This window comes from Athene cunicularia (assembly GCF_003259725.1).
Source record: "Athene cunicularia isolate RWA chromosome 2 unlocalized genomic scaffold, athCun1 chr2_part1, whole genome shotgun sequence".
NCBI lineage: Eukaryota > Metazoa > Chordata > Aves > Strigiformes > Strigidae > Athene > Athene cunicularia.
In genome coordinates this window covers 82328598-82348402 of record NW_020799095.1, presented here as the reverse complement: position 1 = coordinate 82348402, position 19805 = coordinate 82328598, and the positions used below count along the sequence as shown (strand labels likewise).

Below are 19805 nucleotides of genomic sequence, written 5' to 3'. Positions count from 1 at the left end.
CCTTTAAAAAAAAAAAAAAAAAAAAAAAAGAAAAAGATAAACTAAGTCAGCTGGTCCTATAGACAGTATCATGAAGACATCCTGATCTTACATTTCAAAACTTTAGACTGTTTACCAGCCTGTACTTCCCAAATAAAAAGTAATGGATAAGCTGCAGCAAAGGTTAAAAAAAAACAAAACAAACAAACCTCCACAAGTATGGGTGAAATTGGTAAAAGGTTTTATAAATACAGAAGTACTAATATTTTTATTATGCTGTTTCAAAACCAGCATATTCAGTGTGACAAGAAATGCCTTAAAACATGATGAATCAAAGCAAAAAGCTATTATTTTACAAGGATGTGCTAAGTACAACCTACAACCTGCCCAATCTCTTAAAAACCCCAGCATTTATACTCAAATATTTGGCAATTCAATTTAGAAAGTGGAAGTCTTCAAGTGTTTCTGCTCTGAATGATAACATAGAACTCTGAAGTCTAATACTCTTTCAGGTACAAACTGGGAAACTATGTACCATGGTATCTGAGGCTGCAGTTGTTAAGTTACAATATTAAAAAAGGGATATTTATTGCTCATTTACAGAGAGGTTATAAGCTTGTTATAAGAAATGAGGCATTATTCTCATAAAATGGGTACAGCACAGAGGAACAAAATGCACTGACCACTTGACTTTGTTTTGCTGTGTTTGACATACGGGCTGCTGTTCTCCACCCCAGTCCAGCAAATTACTTCTACAAAACTTAGCCATTGCAACTGTACCTCCTGTCACTGAAAAAAACACTCATGGAAACAAAAGAATCACATTGAAAAGACAGGTTAGCAACCTGTAAGCATGCTTAACAAGCCTACTGCTACCGCAGGCAAGAGACACAACTTGTGTCTTATTTTAACATCCCCTCATATTAACTTCTAACCTAATAAACCTTATGAAGAGATGAGTATTGCAGTGATTGCTTAACTTTCCCCAGTCATCTTCAGGTAGATAATTCAAACTAAGCTTACTGAAGTTTAGGGGTGTGTGTGTTGGGGTTGTTTGGTTAGTTTTGGGATTTTTTTTAAACACACAGAAACCCCCCAGTGACTATATTCATGTTCATAAACAACTTGCACTGTGCAACTCAACTTTTAAGATGAATAGAACATTTTCACTATACAAAGCATCTCAAATGGTCATTCAAAGCCAGCCTACAAGCAAGGGCTTTGAACCATTCTATACAAATCTCTAAGAGTAGGGGCCTGTTTCAGAATCACATTACATTTAGTGCAGGGCAGGATGGGGAGAACTAGCACGAAGAGAATCAGTCCATTAGAGATCCTCAGCCTACATTTCCCTCTTGATGGTTGCTGTGTACATTTCTCTGAAAAAAGTGAAAGTTACTTGAAACTGGACCACAAAACAAATAAAATAATTCTGGCAAAGACTGTTCCCTCTTTTATTATAAAGAGATCCACAGCCATATTCTCCTCAGCCCAAGAATATCTAGATCAATTCAAATACCTCTTTGAGTAGAAGTCATATACTCCTTGAACTGAAAGCACTGTCAACCCAGCTTCAATTTCTGAAGCTGTAATAACATAAATCCATGCAATGGTATCACTATTCACAGGCAGTCTTTTGCTGACAAGCATCTATCAGAAGACCTTAAATACTCAAAACAGTCCTGATGAATATGAATGAACTTTAATGCCCACTGTTATTTCCCAGCTACTGGTTCTGTAATCATTGCACTATTAGCAGCAAGTACAGCACAGTTCAGTTCTAACTAAAGATTAACTTGAATTACTGTGGTGCTGGCACATTTAGGGAGTTATAGATTTCCTACAATGCACAAACTCCACCCCATAACAAAAGGCAGTGTAGGATTTATACCCCAAACCAATTTTCCTCAACTTCAAACAAATCTCAGCAAAATACTTTAGCTGCTCAGCTGCAAGGTTATGAAGAAATTAATACCAATTATTTTAAGAGGACTTGAAAAATATGAAGCATGACTGCAGGTATTTCATTAAGTTCGTCTGGCACTAACAGAAAGAAACTGGCATACAAAGGTACTAGGTAAGTATAAAGGGTCTAAAGAAAAAAAAACAAACAGCAAGAAAAGCACTACAGCATGTAATAATAATAAAACCATGGTGGAGGGAAACAGCAGACAACAGCATTGATCCAGTCTTGCACTGAGAAACAAAACCTGAACACAAGAGGCCTGTTATACCACTGCTATCCCTGAATTCTTTGCTGAACATTTTTGTCTGCATTTGAAATCATTAAGCTGTAACTGAACAGAAAGAACCTCACAAAAACCCTTTCACTCCAGAGCTAGACTAGCATGACTAACTACTTGCTGTTTATCCCTAAAAATCCCATGACAAAAATCAAACTCTTTAGGAATACAAGTCAAGCTATACTGAGCTATAAAGCTCAATCATGAAATAAAAATGCATTGATCATATAATATTCTCTCAACATGCTAAGAAACCACAATTATAACCAGATGTGAGCGTAAGGATATGAATATTGTTTATATAGCTGCAGAAAATAAGGAATGCAAGACAGCAAAATCACCAATATGTCTTAATTAAATGTAAGCTGTTAAAACACAGCAGGCCTCCCAGAGTAGCAAAAATTCACAAAAAGTTGGATTTAAAAACAAGATGTTCCCCAATTGAAGGTGGTAAATTGATAGAAACACTATGTAAGAAACTATCACTAAGTGCAGTGATGCTACATTTTTCCGTAATAAAGGTGAGAAGAGGCTGTAGTTTTTCTAGAAAAAGGACCTATGATCCCTTGCCCACACTTGTTAATAAGTCATGTAGGATTCTGAACTACAAACACTTTATTTGAAATTTAGTAAGAGTTTATTTACCCTATAATCAATGAGATTGTGGAAGAGGCAAAAGTATAGCAGTATGAAAAAACAGTAAATCAAGTACTTCTCCTGTTCATGTCATTTCTGTATTTTTAAGGCCATGTTAATTCTAGAATATCTACAGGACAGTCTTTATCAAAAGAAGATAAGCATACCCAGATGCGGATTTATGTATACCTAATTCTGTTCCTCTTTTTATCAGCCTTCGGTGAAATCAACAGATCAACCAACATTTCTATTCAAAAACTAGGGGATGGGCAGAGAGGTGGGAACAGGACACAACGAGGAAGCGGAGAGGGAGGAGTTGGCCAAAGCAGCAAAAAACAGGAATGGATATTAGTCCTCAAAGTTCTCAGAAAAAAGGGTACCTACAAGTCTTCTTGCAAAAATTTCCATTTTCTCCAGCAGACAGAATCACGTCTACCTATAAATCCTATACAAGTTTCCAGATACAGCTACAGTATGCTAAACCTTAAAATATTTCTACTACTTTGAAATTTATAGAAGTGAAGGGAAAATACTCTTTAGGACAATGCTAAATTTGAGATGGGCTCTAAACGGGCATAAGAGCAATTATAAAATACATCTTCTCTGTTACCTACATAAAATGTAAAATAGATGTACATTAATAAAGCGGAAGTTCTTTATTGTGCTTGTGAAGGACAAGTTCTGCATCCATCATTTCTCATTTCTGATGTTCATGTAAACCCAACAGCTAGAGTATAAGTTAAAAAGTCTGAAAGTCTTGTTTTCACAGCTCTTTCCTTTTGGTAATGGCAGCTTTCAATGCAAGTGACACCCAAACTTCTGCATTTGGAATTTCAAGTGGTTTAACTGGAAGGACTTGAGTTTTAGGAACAACCATGTGAAAATTTTAATCTTCAAGAAAAAGGAATGACACTGGATAGTTACTTATCCACCTCAGGCATAAACTCAGTAATGTTTGTGAGAATATAGATGAAAATAGCAGAGGTTTGGTACGAGTAGTTACAGAATTCCTCCTCTTCAGTTTTCAAAAACAACAGACAATACAAGATTTTGATTCTTAAATTTATTTTTAGCAGGATGTGTGTACTAATGGATGGTGACATCATTAGAAGATACGTCCATGTCCACCACCTGCAACAGAAGCTAGACAGATGTTAAAGAAAACAATTTAAGAGTTAAAAGATGACACTACTTACCCAGAGCAGACTTATGAAAGTCACCTACTAAGCAGTACAGTTAGCTTTTGATGCAGACATGATAGCTTATATTATTTATCTGTTGTCAAAATTTCCTGTCAAGATTTAATGCATACATTACCTTGATTTTGATGGGAATCATGCACTTCTGTTTAGAAATAACTATCAGAGAAACTTTTATTCTTAAAACACTACTTATGGTACAATTGGTTATTTGAAGTTACTTACCTGTAAATTTTATTCGGAAGATAAAAAGAGCTGCTAATTTAGGTCTAAAGCTCCCATCTAAAGTTTAAAGTTAGCAAGAATTCTCTGGGAACTCAAATTCGAATACTGTTAAACCAGGTCAACAGCAGGTAACATTTCTAGATTCCACTAAGAATACAACCACTTGTTTCTTACCATACTTGGGTGTCTGACAACAGTAAGGTAGGATCTCAGCTATATGATCACAGATTGATGATACAAATTCAAAAAGACTCACTATGTTACAACCCAGAGACCATATTATATTAAAAAAAGAAAAAGTCAATAGCTGGAACTCTCACAAAGGAAACAAGCTTGTCTAGTACAATTTAACCAGAAACTGAACCTGGGCAGCAAAACCTAGGGACAGACAGTTCAGTGCTGTATCAAATGAGAAGCTAAGAAGCAAGGCTCAAACTGATGTATGATATTTCCTAAGACTGTAAAAACCAGAATCTCTGCTTCAGAAAACAAATGCAACTGCCTACAGGTATCTGGCATTTACATCAGAAGATAACCCTTTCTTAAAAAAAAAAAAAAAAAAAAAGAAAAAGATAAACTAAGTCAGCTGGTCCTATAGACAGTATCATGAAGACATCCTGATCTTACATTTCAAAACTTTAGACTGTTTACCAGCCTGTACTTCCCAAATAAAAAGGCACTACTGGTAGTGAGCATAAAGTCACTCATTTTAACACAAGTTTAGAAATTTCATTTTAAGGTTCTTGTACTTTACATTCTCTTGGTTCATAGCTCCTTATTAGTAGCCTGGGCTGACACGATCTTGGCTCATAGTTTTTTATTAGTAACCTGCATATATATACCAAACTGATCGTCCTAAAAACATTCCTAACAGTATACCTCAACATCCTAGGACTTCATCTGTTCAAAACAGACTGTTACAGATATTGGAGACTATCTCCCGCTTTTCAAAAGACAGACCTCTGAAACCAGTCCAAAACTGTAAGTGTGCTGTATTAGAATGAGATTCTTTAACAGTTTAAATAATTCAGCCAAGAAACCCAGTTTTAATTACTATGACAGCCTGGAAACATGCAACTGTTTTCTCTTACAGTTATGAACTGTCTGATCGAGTAATACTGGGAAATTAAACTGGTTTGTATTTGTTGAAAACAACAAGTCAGGGTGGGATATGTTCATTTGTAATTTCTGATCAATTGAGCTCTCTCGCTTTTACAGAAGTATAATGCATCTGAAGGACTAAATCACTGCCTTTTGAGCAACTCAATAACCCAGTGGTCTACTATACCTAAACCGGGTCCAATTGCTGGTAATGATCTACAAAAAGAAATTAGTGCCTCTAGGCAACCAGTCCTACACTGGTACTGTGGGAACTTGTCCTTCAAACACATTACACACACATAGAGGGAATGTAGGGAAGATGATGAAAAGCTTAAGGCTTCCTGTTCTTTACCTTCCAGGTTCCACTGTGCAGTTGGATCAGTTGCTACTACGATCAGCACTACCGTGCATACCATCTATCTTACATGAAGCTGGTTGATATTCTTCCCACAGGATAAACACAGAAAAGTTGACAGGAAGAACCTTCATCAATTGCTCTTCTGTGAGGCATAAAGCGAAGAAGTCAGGAGATAAGAGTAGTGTAGGAATGACAACCAATCTGAATGATCATTTTGGATACATTCTGAACAGCATTTTCCTGAACAAAGACACCGAAAAATGTGAACTCAAGTTATGAAATTATAAAAGGGGAAAGAAACCACAGGGAAAAAAAAAGTTTTTGACAGGCCTATATGATGAAACCTGAAAAGCAATTAATGTGTGCACCACATAACCATATGCTGCAGTTACAGGGCACTGCAACTGTCGAGCTATCTCCTCTTGCAAAAGGGTACAGCTTCAGTTCTATTACTGTAATACCCAAGTTAGCACTGGAACCTACATCTCAAAGCTGAGACAAGGAATTTGGGAAGCAATGGACGTGAAATTATGGACCTATTTAGAATATGCGAGATGTTCAACGGGAGGTCTGACAATATTACGCCGTAGGAAAGGAAAACAGATGACTGGTAATAGCGAAGAACAGAATAATTTAGGGGATCATTTGCTCATAATGAGCTGTTCACTCTACATCTTCCTTTTATTAATGATTTCCCCCATCCTCATGGTGCTAGTGCTGCTAACCAGCTGTGTTAGAGGCTGTAGAAGCCAAAACTACATTTTACTAGGTTTAATGGATGCTTGAGTCAGCTTAAAAAGGTGTGCTGAAACCAGTAATTAAATTCTTATCCTTTAAGCAGCTTCACAAACCCACAACTATCAGAAAGATCATTCTGTTCACTAAAAGGATATTATTAAACAATGTAATACATAACTAAGACTTACAACAATGAAAAGAAAAAATTTACTCTATGAAGAATTAAGTTTGTACCATTCAGGATAAGACTCTACCTGCACTACTAAAACTAATCCTGTATGTATAATGAAGACTGAATAGCCTCAAAAACCAGAAAGACAAACACTGAAGTGATTACAGTTGTAACATTACCTAGTGTTGAGCTGGTTTAATAGTTTAGAACACTAGAACCAGAAGAAATCTTGTTAATAATATGCTGGAAGCAAAGACCTAACAGTAGCAGATAACTACCTTTGGAGAGAAAAGTCGTTTAGGCAAACTAAAAACATTTGCAAGAACAAGCTTTAGTGAAGAATGGACTAAAACAAAACATTACGCACTTCCAGCTTATGTTCTTTCTCTGCAAGGAATTCTTTTTGACATCGGAGAAAGTCTGACAACATTCGAGTTAGCTGTTTTCTATCATCTATTTCAGCTGCCAACCTGCCATTGTAATCCGCCAGCAACATACATGCATCATCTACCATTTTGGAAAGTTGCTCTCCAGATTCCTTATCTAAAAAGCAAGCAGAGAAACACAAGTAAAGCATGGTTTCATTATACACTGTCAAGTTCTCAGAACAGCATTTCCGTTACTGGATTCCCCAACCCTCACCTGTTATTCTGTCTAACAGGGACACATCTTGAACCTCTATAGGCAAAGAAGCTATTCTCTGATGAACTGCTGCATCCCCAGAGGCAGCGTTTTCTAGTTCTTGTAATGCTCTAATGAGATCTGTGGTCTGAAAAAAGCATGCAAGATTGAGAACTAGTTTAAAGAAACAGACCCTAGTACAAAACAGTATTTCACAATAAGCTTACTGAATAAATTTGATGGTAATTTTAACAGCATTTATGTTAACAGCATTAGAGCAACATTCTATCCCCTCTCAGACTGACACCAAAACAAAACCAAGCCATTAATTCTCAGAACACTGCAGCGTTCCCAGTTTTAAAAGGTCACCTTCCTAAAATAGATTTTTCATTTAAATTATTGGTACAGTACTACTTGTAAATCTTTTCTTTTTGACAGTAGTGATTATTTTACAGTACCTTTAATTTTACTATACATTTTTGAAATTGTTTTTCTTGTAGTTTTGCTTCACTATCGCATTAGACTATGATGCACTTCTTTTGGAAGTAGGACTGATGTTCATAGAAGGAAGACCAGATGTCTGTTACAGAGAAACATACTAAATTGTGACTGAGGACAGTTATTCCTTGATGTAACAAAAAGCCTTGTGAGGTGGGGCAGTACCATAACAAAAACACACAAGAATTATAAAAGCCATAACAACACAACACAGACAAGAACTTTTCCCAACTGTCATGACTGCAACGCTGAGAAATATTTTACTGATAAAGTGATAGCAACCTTATTTTAACATGTATTATTCATTACCACCCTGGAATTCAAATGAGAACCTAAACCACTGTGGAAATCCTGATGTGAACAAAACTGAATTTATAGTTCATACATTCTGGTTTAGTGTCAAACTGACTGAAGTTACAGCATGCTCCACTTGTAACTTAAAGCACTGAGAAGAAAAGTTTCAGGTGTAGTCACCCTTGCTCAGAAACAGAAATTTTTTTTTTCTTTCATTAAAAAGAAAACCAGAGACCACTGAAAAACAAGAGTTACTGAAAATGTCTGTAATCAAACTATGTGCAAATAGAGAATTTTATAAACATGCTTTTACCTGAGGAGGGTCAGTGGGAGAACTTCGAGGTGAACAGTTATTTTCATCAACTTTTATCTGTTCATATGTGCGCTTCCTCACTTTTCTATCTCCATCTAAATGAAAACAAACAAAGGAGTCAAGGAAACAATATTTCAAACAAGAGACTGAATCTTCATACACACACAAAATACTTACATAAAGCTTGCCTAAGTTGTTCTAATACATCATTTTCATAAACAGACCTTTCTTCCCAGATAGACAGCACTCGGCCAAGGTGTTTCTTACAACTCTCATCAGACTCACTGTTACAAGGAAAAAAGCAAAAAAATCAGCACCAGGTAAAAGTACAGATCTTCCATATGATTGTCTTCCACAGGAGGACCCTGGCATACCTTTGTGTTATCAAAGTATCAGAAGTTCAATAATCTCAGAAAATAAAGCAAGCAAAGACCCGTTCAAGACATCTTAGCAAGCACATGAAAAGAGGTGGTCAACATCCAATTCCCTCTTTCTGTCTGCTTGCTCAACCCATAAATCTGTAGGTCTGTAACCCTATTACACAAACACTGCAAATATGTTTGTGTACCATGTGAAAATAATTCTGTATCAAGACTCTAGCATCCTCATCCAACAAGATCAATGGCTGCTGGGGAAAAGCAAATCATGCAACACCAGTACTGAAAACATCAAACTGTGGCAGCATATAAACACAGACTGAAAGCAAGTCTTAATTTATAGCATAGCTAACAGCTTTCTAAGGCAAAAAGGACTGAATGCAGATGAATTTACTATGTAACTTCACCCAATGGCATTAAGAATATGCAAGATCAAAAGAACACTGAATAAATTAAATTAACGAGATTTCAAGTACAGAAATAGCACACATGGACTAGCTGGGTCAGAAGAGATGAGCTGAGGACTTCCCTAAATACACTTCAAATACAGTATGATGAAGGACACTGCACATAACAGTTTACCTTGAAACATGCTTAAAAGCCTCCACTATTACTGGAGCAAAGTCTTTCGTAAATTCTGGTCCTTTCCTTTTGCTGTTCTGTATGACATCGTTGGCCAAGTACAGGAATGTCAGCTTCCTATTTGGTTTTGCTAATAAAAAGAGTGATAAACAAGAATAATTAGAATATTTTTGGTTCCTCCAACTAATACTTATTTATCCACATTTATACTAAAAACAAAAAATACAAATAACTTTTTTTTGTCCCCTAGTCTCCTTACTGCTTACAACATTTCACTCTAATTTTGTATTTAAAAATGTGAAAAGACTCTGGTCACCCATTGGCTTTTCTCTCCCTTCTGGTGTAACTCTGTGCTCAGATTCTCCCTCCTCATAATATGACACAAGTTTCCTCTAGCACCATCTCCAAAAATAAACAGAAAAAAACATGATATTCCAAAGTGTTCTTCAGCCCCTAACTATTTTCATGTGTTTTCATAAGCCTTATGGATTGTCTCTTTGGTAGTCTTCACAGATTTCTTCCAAGTACCTCATCTTCCCTTTGAGCTTGCATAAATTTCTTACACCTATGAAGCCCTTTGTCAAAGAGCTTCACAGATCCACAATCATTCATGTGAAGAACTTCCTCCTTTTGGTTAGAATTTCACTCAGTCTTATATAACCCCTCCTCATTCTCATATTTGAGCAAATGCAACATTCAATCCCATGTCAGTCACTCCATATCCCTGTGATACTCCCCTCCCTCTTTAATCATTAAAACACTCAAGTGTCTGCAGCTGTAATCTCAAGAAAATATTTTCAAGAATCACTTTCAGGTTGCTGCACCGTATCTCTTCTCAAAGTGTCTTAAGCATTCAACCTCATTTCCATTAACATGCAGTAGATCACAAGCTTCCAATTTACAAGTTGCTTTTCAAAATTTATTTAATGTTTTCTAAGTGTTCCTACTTAGTTGTTTTCATTTACCAACACACTTCATCTAATCTTCATTAGGCTACAGCTTTCTCAACTTTTTCTCAACAGCTACAACTTTTATTGTAACACTTCTAACCTTTTGTTAACATCATAAAAACTTTCAATATCTGTTACCACTACACGGTCTCTGTATGTATGCTGTGACTTTAAAGAGGTTTCTCCTGAAAGACAAAATCTAAGTTTTTTCTGCCCTCTTGAGGAAAGCAGCACTGTGGTGAAAACAATCTAGGATTTCTTAAAACGTGCTTAGTTTCCGATATGATTTTGTTAACTTTCACTTCAACCTCTCAAATGTGCAGAATCACCACCCTCACATACAAACAAAAAAATTCCATGTTGATATGCTTCAATTCTAAGGAAATGTTCTTAGGAATAAGTTTTCTATTATGGAAAGGCTCCTCTGAAGGATTTCCCCTTGGAGCATTGTCTTTTTTCCCATCCTCTTGGTCAGGTATATCCAACAAGAGTTTAGGATTATGTGGAAAAAAAAAAACCCCAAACACCCTGTTTTAGAAATAAAAATGCACCTATCACTTATAATCAAAGCAAACTAAAATGTGGCAAAAAAATTCTGGTTCAAACAGTTAAGTCACAACATGCAAACACCCAGGAAATTAATCTATTTGGGTCAAAATCTGTCTAAGCTAAAATGTAGTTTTTATAAACTTATGCTACTTAATTTTTGCATTAAAAACTGACGGACAATATAGCAACACATCTTCTACCTTCCTTTCAGGTAAATCACAGTTCTGACACATAGAAAGCTTTGAATTACTCAAAGTGAGAATCTTAGAAACCACATCTTGTCTCACAAGTGCACTGAAGTTAACTAGCATTTACCAAAACTGACCCTGCCCCACTCCCCCACTTCTTAATGAGCCCAGACTTAGGATGCAAAATCTAACAAAGCAGATTGTGCCCCATACTATATCCTCTGAACTGCATGCAGGAGAGGTCCTTGTCCATCTACTTCACAGAAAAAAAAAAAAAAGTCATATATTAATCCTCAACGATGTAGCTCATTTGTGACAGACCTCAACCTTCTTGTTTCCAACAAGTAACCCATTCAACTGAGCTGGTAAAGATAGGAGATATATGCAGTGCCATGAAGTCAGGCAATGCTGATTCTCACAAAGCCTAGACTTGAACTATTCACTACAGTAAAGAGACCAATATACCACATTTGGAAAAAAAAAACATGTAAAAGCCCAGAAAGTCACTTTCAAGCTTACTTCCTCCAGTATTACCTTTTCAGCTTCCTACCACAATTCAACAGAAACAAAGCTGCATACAATGAACAAAAATCCTCAAAACACTATTAAGCTATCTGTGGCTTTGGTAAAAAATTCAACTAATGTTCTACCCTTATGTTCACAAAGCAGACTGTGAAATAAATTTTAATTCCTCTTGCTGTAAGAATGCTCTATGCAAAATTCCAAAGCTAAAAATTATGCCCACTCTCAAGAAGCATTCTCTTTCACTTCACAAATCTTCAGGATTTATACCCTGGCCTACTACTGCAATGCCTTACACACAAGACTGAAGTGCAATGTAACCTTTAGCAATGGAGGCTGACAACTGAGCTGAGAAAACCTGAAGTATTCTACTGCTACTATGACTGTAAATTAACTATTTAAGTCTGAAATACAAAATTAAATTCCAGATCAGATAGATCTGTTCTGATAAGAATTACCTGTTTAAAGCATCTCTCTTCAGTAGCAGTCACAGTAACTTTTCAGCCCTGGGCTCTGCTATGCCCCACAACACAAAAAGGGATCAAAGAACAGTTATGACTATTTTAAAGTGTCCTCAAAACATGTAAAGGCTATTAGCAAAAGCACTTACTATCAGAAGCAGATGAAAGAAAAAAGATAAGATCTTAGGTTAAGGAAGAATCTACCAGAGTGTATAGTGTCGGAAGTAACTAGTTCACAGCATCTTTGGTATACTAACTCTGCAAACACAGATCTGCTAAGAAAGCATCCATGCTGGACTAAGTCATCTTTTCAGAAACTCTGTGCAGTGTTCACATAAGTCTTCTACTGGTTTCAGTTAGATTTACCATTTACCCACCAAAGCACTCCCTGAAGCACTGGATTCCAAAACATTTTAATAGGTGCTGGTTGGTGTAAGGGCCTTATTATTAAGCAGATTCCTCTTAAAGCATCCACACTGAGACTAACTGGGATTGTGGCACCTCAGGCACCTACGGTGGAGAGACTTAGCATCCCCATTATCAAGTCTTACTGTTTTGGCAATCTATCCTTCTTAGGAACACATACCTGTTAGTCTGGCCTGGGTATTCCTGGTTCTCTGCCAGTGCAAGAAAGATGCTGTGATATTATATGCCTGAGTCCAAAATACTTAAGAGAACTCTAACACTGACAAGCCACCAGTTTAGTGCAAGAACCTCCAGTACTTTATCTTGGAATGCAGTAAGCATGTAATTTTCACTGAGGTTAACTTCAGCAATCAAAGACGGCATAATCACCCATATTTGTCTTCTCCAGTTTCACCTGCTGGCATTGGAAACTGAGCTCCCATAAAGATAGCTAAATACATGGCCATTAGTTTCTTGCTGTTCGGCACCTCTTCCCTAGAGCCAAGAGATATTTGCTGCCTTAGATATACAAGAAAATACTACAGAGAAACACACAAGGATAAGGGATTTCACTTACATCCCACTACAAGTGTATAGACTACCGACCCCTTTGAAAACATTAAACCAGGCTTTAACCTTCTACAGACTGGCTCTGCTATGCCAACTGACCCTGAATGGAAGTATCATTTAACAAGATGTTTTGAGAAAATGAGCATCAGTAGGTTAAAATCCCACAACAGTTATCAGCACTGAACAGTTTCTTTGTTACTAAAGTTCTCTAATATGGATTCAAATAAAGATTTCACTCAACTGCTTCTGAATTATGTTAGTCTACATATATGCAGCAGAGTATATATGAGTGTCAGTACTTCTCCCAAAATCCTTGGGACACTTCCTGTACCATAATATGCTCCACACCTGTGCAAGAGAAGTTACACAGCATCTTTGAAAACACCTGACAAGCTTTCAAGGTTTTTATTACAAGACCCGACTCATCTTTTTTAAGTCAAGCAGCCCTAAAACTTGAGTGCAAGATCACTGATCTTTCACACTGGGAGCTGAGTTTTTATGCAAGCTGATTAAGTGCAGGATCTTCAGTAACATAACTGAAACTATATCTGTAAAAAGTCACTTGAGAGGCTACCAGAAAGGACAATTCAAAGATAATATCCATAAAAGGCATGTTGTACAATGAGGATTAATCTTAAAATCAGTTAACCTTTTGTTACAAAAAGGTTAAAATAAGTCTTCAACATTGCACAGTCACCTAATTCTCCTGGTGAATTTTACTAAGGTTTGAGAACTGCTGTGTTTCCTTTTCAAAGCAGGTGATGAGAGTGCCCACAGAATGTGTGTTCAAGGTTTGAGCACCCGAGTATATTGACTTAAGAGTTTGGAGGCTCGTAGACAAAGGGAACACAGCAACAGCCACTGCTGGGAAAGAGGTGATCAGCATCAAATTACCACGGAGATGCAAGAAAGTTGGTCATAAACCAAGGAAATCATTCCAACATAATTACTCTGTAGAAGCTTCCCACTGCACTTAAGAGTATCTCGAATTACCTGAATGTATGAAACAAAACAATTCCTTCACTGCCTTGCCTGGCCAGTACAATGTCAAGATGGATATGACTCAACAGCAACAACAGTTTTAGGAGAAGAAAAAGACACTGAAGTATTCAGAACCAGAACTATGAAAGGTAGGTACAGGTAACACACCAGAACACGAGTGGTACAGCAATAAATGAATATAGATTTATAGACAATGAATTCTTTCAAGACTAATATTAGAGTCAACTACTCAGGCTAGATTACACAATCCAAATGTGATTGTTTTAAGTGAAAGATTCTTAATCTGTTACTCCTGGCTGCAGGCAATTTTGTAAATCGTATCTGTAGCAAATACTTTTCTCTAACTTGACACAACTTGTTCACCTGAAATTTTGCCTGTTGTTAGTTCATCTCCAAACCTTCTTGCATAGATTCATGTGGACGAGCAGAAAGATACCCATCCACAAGCACATCCATCTTAAGTTTCTTACTGGCTTCCTTGAGGCTTATGAACCAGTGAAATCAGGAAGCCACGGTTTTGTTTCTTTTAAATAAAACAAAATCTATTTATTCTCTCAAGTGTATCAATGACACTATACTGCTATTAAGTAAAATAATCTTACAACCACCAACAGAGAAAGATTCCTTCTGTTGGCAGAAAAACTACACTACATAGTACAGAAACTAATTGTTTTAAATCAGGAACTCGTTTCCTGAAATCCATTTCACACCTTCAGGGCAATGTTTCGCTATGATTCTGCTCCAAAGTAGCTGACTGAGTATCAGGGTAATTCAGATGTAGTACAACTTTCAAATCTGGTTTCAATGTTGCTAGATCTTCTCAATTTGCCTACTAAAATCCTCCATCTTCCTAAAACCAGCAGCACTGAGCAACTGCCACAACATCCACTAGCTTCAGAAAAATGTATTGTATTAATGACAACAGCTATGAATGAGGACCCAAACACTAGCTGGTGTTCCAGAAGGAGAAGTTGCAGATAAACAGCCAAAATCAGTCACTTCTTATACCACTGAATGACTTCAACACCACAAAACCAAAAAAAGTTCAAGTATAATTAAGTAGAATAGCAGGTAAATTGGTAGAGTTGAGTGCTAAAAATACATCCTTCTGTAGCAGCCTAGATATATTTAAACAATCGGAGCTGTCTTAAAGTTGATAGACAATGGCTCTGCTAACCTGGATAAGCTTTTCAGCAAAGACAATGATCAATGCGATATGAGTGGGGTGACAGATGACAGCCAAAACAAGAGGTCAAGTGATTGGGGGAGGGGGGAAGGGAAGGAGGGATAGTCAGCATCAGTTTGAGACTGACTAATCTATGAGATGCCATGTCAGGCTCTGAGGAAACTGATACCTGAACCTGAAATTAGGTTTAAAGATACAGTACAACTACTATTAAAATATCACTAGGATGTAAAAATCTAACAAGTGACAGAGCCAGACCTGGAAAAGCTAGCAGAAAATGAGTTGACAGAAAAAGAAGGTATTACAGACAACTAATCAGAGCTTGAAATAAAAAGTCACATAACTCAAAGAATTAGCAAATTTTTTTCCTTTAAAAAGAACACATTTTAACCAAGTACAGCAAATACCACAAGGACCCTAATGAACAAGCACTTACTACATAAAACAAACCCCTGAAACCAGGGAGCAAGAGAACATAACTGATGTCTCAATAGCCATAGCCTCCATCCCAGAAGAGCCTCGTTTTCTCAGCAGTCACTCAGTTGCTGCAGGCTTACACAACAAAATTGTATGTGTAATGCCACAACTTAGTTTAAAAAAACCCAAACCTGTAAATCAAGTTGTTTATGGATACACAAAATTAAATAGTTTTAATGGGCCCATCAGCTGCATTTTGGGAATGACTGATGTATTCACATGACAGTTAAATTAATTAGTACTACTTAAATACTGAGTAAGCTTATGACTACTAAGTAGTTATTAACTATTTAACTTTGAGTGTTACATTTCATACATCTGAAATCTAGCTGAAGCAGGATCATCTTCCTCAGTACACACTTTCTAAGCCTTTACAGAATTCTCTCTAACCCCCACTCAGAAGCTCTCTAAAATAATTAGGTTATGTGGCAACATTATCACGAAAGTTAATCCACACAAATTACTTTGAAGCAATCATGAATCTTCCATATCACAAATACCAAAGGAAAAAAAGCCACTTTTCTAGAATAAAAATCCAAACTGCGTGAGATTCTCATGTAATATATTTACTACAAATGAAGTACTGAAGGGGCAGCCTCTGTACCAAATTATTTATTCCATAAATCAACCACAAAAATCAAAAAGAATGCAGACTCATGATCAGCACAGGCCACTGCTAACACAGGCTGTGGCCTAAAGGTGTGATACTATCCTCACAGTCTCCTTCCTGCCAGCACCAGCTTTCCATGAGAGAACTCATTTATTCCAAAACTAATTATTGGTTTTGCTGGATTTTCATCAGCAGCATGACACAAGATACTGTCAGGAGAAAAGAAAAAAAAAAAAAGGCATCAGAAATATTTTAAAGAAATATTTAACCAACAGCAGAGCGGAAAAAGGAGCTGTTCCGTTGTCATTGTAGACCTCTGCTTATCTGTCAAAACAGGAGAAATCTTTGTTATTTCATTACAATTGTCATTTAAGTCAAAGTCATTCTATTAATCTTTTCTCATAATCATACTCATCAATGAGCAAAAGATAAAACTACAGAATCTGTTCTCCACTAATCTCGGTAATAGATAGCGAAAAAAAACCCCACTGCGCACACCAAAATGTGGAGTACCTTGAATGAATACCTGAGTGATTTTGCACAGATGCGGAATCAGGAATGCTTAATACCCCAGGCATAGCACCAGCTCTGCTACAGCCCCAACCTAGGGGCAGAGTTCATCCATAAATTTTTCATTATCACATATTTGAGGTCAGCCATTAAACAGCATGCCTCTACACTCAGTCTCTTGAAGCATAAAATATGCAACTCCTTATCATAATTTCATCAAACTACTGGTTGTATAAGACAACATCCTTTCCTTAAATATTTGTGACAGTTACTGGGAATGTCTGGACAATTTAGAGTTATCAGTACTTTCACAAGGCAGTCAATTCTAGACTATATTATACTAGCTTTCCCCCATTTTTTTATTATTTTTAAGAATGACCCTGTGAGTTCCACATGTCAGTATTTTAAGAATTACATATAGAAGTCGTGGTAGTATTAGGGAAAAAGCATATATGCACAGTCCTTCAGAATAGTTACATCAACTGTCTTGATACAACTTTAGCAACACTGAAGTTGAGCAAGACAAATCCAATATTAGGCAACTGCTCCAAGTTATCATAAAGATGTGTAAGTTTTGCCCATTCTCTACGTTTACATCTAAGTGCAAGAATTCACCACAAGAATCAATGAAAATTCAACTGTAGAAAACCTGTAGATGAAGATGTATGGAGCCGATGATCTGTAGAGATGCCCTAATATGGGACCTGAACACTACTGAGTAATCCAGGCAAATAGAAAGTGATTAAGATTTTATGTTTCTTAAATTATATGCACATTTGAAAAGATGCCTCTTCACCTCTACTCCAACATAAAGACAATTACTATTTAAACAAAAAAAATCAGAACCACTCAGAACGAGAGCTGTGATCCTAGCACTTGTTTTCATGAATAACTAAAGACATCTTCAGAAAGCTTCATGCAAAATGACCTGACGCAAGGGATCTTTTACCAAAACTAAAAGTATCCACAAAAAAAACGTAGCATCACACTGTATTATGTTCAGTTCTGTTGGTTATAAAATGTTCCATAAGCCTGAAAGGGAGTAGGCTGGAAGGAAGGTCTGGAGATGGGTGTGATAATAAAAGAAGGGATACAATGAAAGGAAATAAAATTTAGAAAGGCAAGGTTCCATTTTCAGTTCTAGGATGCTACTGGCTAGCAATATCACCATGTGTCCATATTCCCCAAACAAGAGCCTTAAACTTGCTCCATTTATGGCCTCATTGCCAGCATTCTGCTTTGTGATGTTTTATGCAAGTCACTTCACCACAGCATACTGGGTTTCCTTCTCATCTTCCACAAGCTGTCTGCTTAGACCACTCAATCATCCTTTGGAGATTAGGGACCGTCTTACAATTCTGTGTTGCAATTAGCAAAAAGTTAGTACTGAGCAAATGTAAGCTAACATTTATTAAGCTCAGGTACTATTATCAGAGATGGAAAATTAAAATATATCTCATGTTTATTAACTATGCCAGCTTCAAATGAAGTGGTAGAGGAATATACAAAAGAAGAAACACTTCACATTCGGCCTAAAAGCCCAGAAGAAAAGGTGCAGGACCTTGAAAGTAACTCAGCTACTCCTACCAGAGGTAGACTATCACATGCTTTCCACAGACCCCTGAAGGCTGGCTTCCAAAAAGAAGTCATCAGAAAAATCTTACTTTGAAGCAGCAAAAGCTGGATGACAACTTCAAGAAACTGAAGTAAAACCAATTACAGCAGCTATGCTCATCCAAAGCTCAAAACAGGCTTAAAAGTGGAAGTCAGACATTGAAAGCTGAGAAAAAACAAAGCATTCCCATGAGCTCTTAAGATCGTTATCCTTGCCTCTCAATGCCCTCTTCAAACATGTAGACCATGTTTCAAACATTTCATTTCTCCAATTACTCAAGCAGCACAACAAAAAAAAAAAATCATGCTAGCACTAAAGTTAAGGACTGACCATTAATGTTACATATTATGAACTGGTATTGAGTATGTTAATTAAGAAGAGCAACCAAAACTCTGGCTCTATGCCAATTAGTTTAAAATACCTTTCTGATATCTGTCAGAACACCAAACACTCAAATTGTTTGTGTAGAAGGCCCAGAAATGTGAAAAGTTTCAGATACAAATGCAAGATCCATTCATTTGTTCTTGGAACAAAAAAGAAAGCTTGCAATAAAGACATAGTGAAAATATGACTATTTCATGAAATATGCCACCAAATATGTCTGTCTTTAGGCAACAACAACAAAAAAGAACTCATGGTTGAAAGTTCAAAAGATAACATTTCACACAAAGAGCGTATTTTAAACAAAAACACAGTACTCATGTGAAAGGCTACAAAGTTTCTAGGAACATATTTTCCATACTATAAAGTTTTGTATTCGCTTCACACTCAAGATTTTCATTGGTAGTCCAATCCATCTGCCATGAAGTTACACACCCTAAACAAGAGATAGTTGTGATCCAACCATGCACTCTTTGTATTCCATTACACATCATTTCTGCAAGTCAACTATTTCTCCTAGCTGTGTGAAACAGAGTGGTTTCTTTTTTGTAAGTCCTGTAATAGCTAAGTGCTATTTTTCCTCTCCACTTGAAAACTTTTCCCATTAAAGATCAACATATTAATGGGGCTACAAAGGAAACTATTGGAAAACAGTACCATTTTCTATAGCAAGGTAGAGTTTTAGATAGCAATTTTTCTTTTTCTTAAATGAGTCAAGATCAAATTATTTTCCAGTCAGGTCAAATAAACCTTAACATGCCATTTCTGCCTTTCAGACCCTGAACAACTGCCTACAGCTGCAAGTTCTTTCCGTTAAAAAGAAACCCACAGCAGACTCTTAAGTCTGTATGCCCAACATCAAATAGTCGATACAGTTGAAGAAACACACATTTTTGCCATCTGGCAGAAACAGGAAGTAAAAAACACTCTGGACACATTAAACTGCTGTTTCCCCAGAGTATTCCCATCCTCAACTGCCCTACGAGAACAGTTAGTGGCATGAGTGGATAAAGCCACCGTGTGAGGAAATTAAAATATTATTA

At 36.7% G+C, this 19805-nt stretch overlaps 1 protein-coding gene across 1 annotated transcript in view; it reads right to left on the bottom strand.

The window, feature by feature from the left end:
* The window catches only part of RPRD1A (regulation of nuclear pre-mRNA domain containing 1A), a 63704-nt gene that overhangs the window by 24433 nt on the left and 19466 nt on the right, over positions 1–19805 (bottom strand). Inside the window, exons 2-6 of the mRNA XM_026841395.1 lie at positions 9337–9466; positions 8555–8661; positions 8378–8472; positions 7294–7420; positions 7019–7194 (exon numbers count right to left, since the gene is read on the bottom strand). Coding sequence (XP_026697196.1) covers positions 7019–7194; positions 7294–7420; positions 8378–8472; positions 8555–8661; positions 9337–9466 — 635 coding nt within the window. The remainder of the gene's footprint in view (positions 1–7018; positions 7195–7293; positions 7421–8377; positions 8473–8554; positions 8662–9336; positions 9467–19805) is intronic.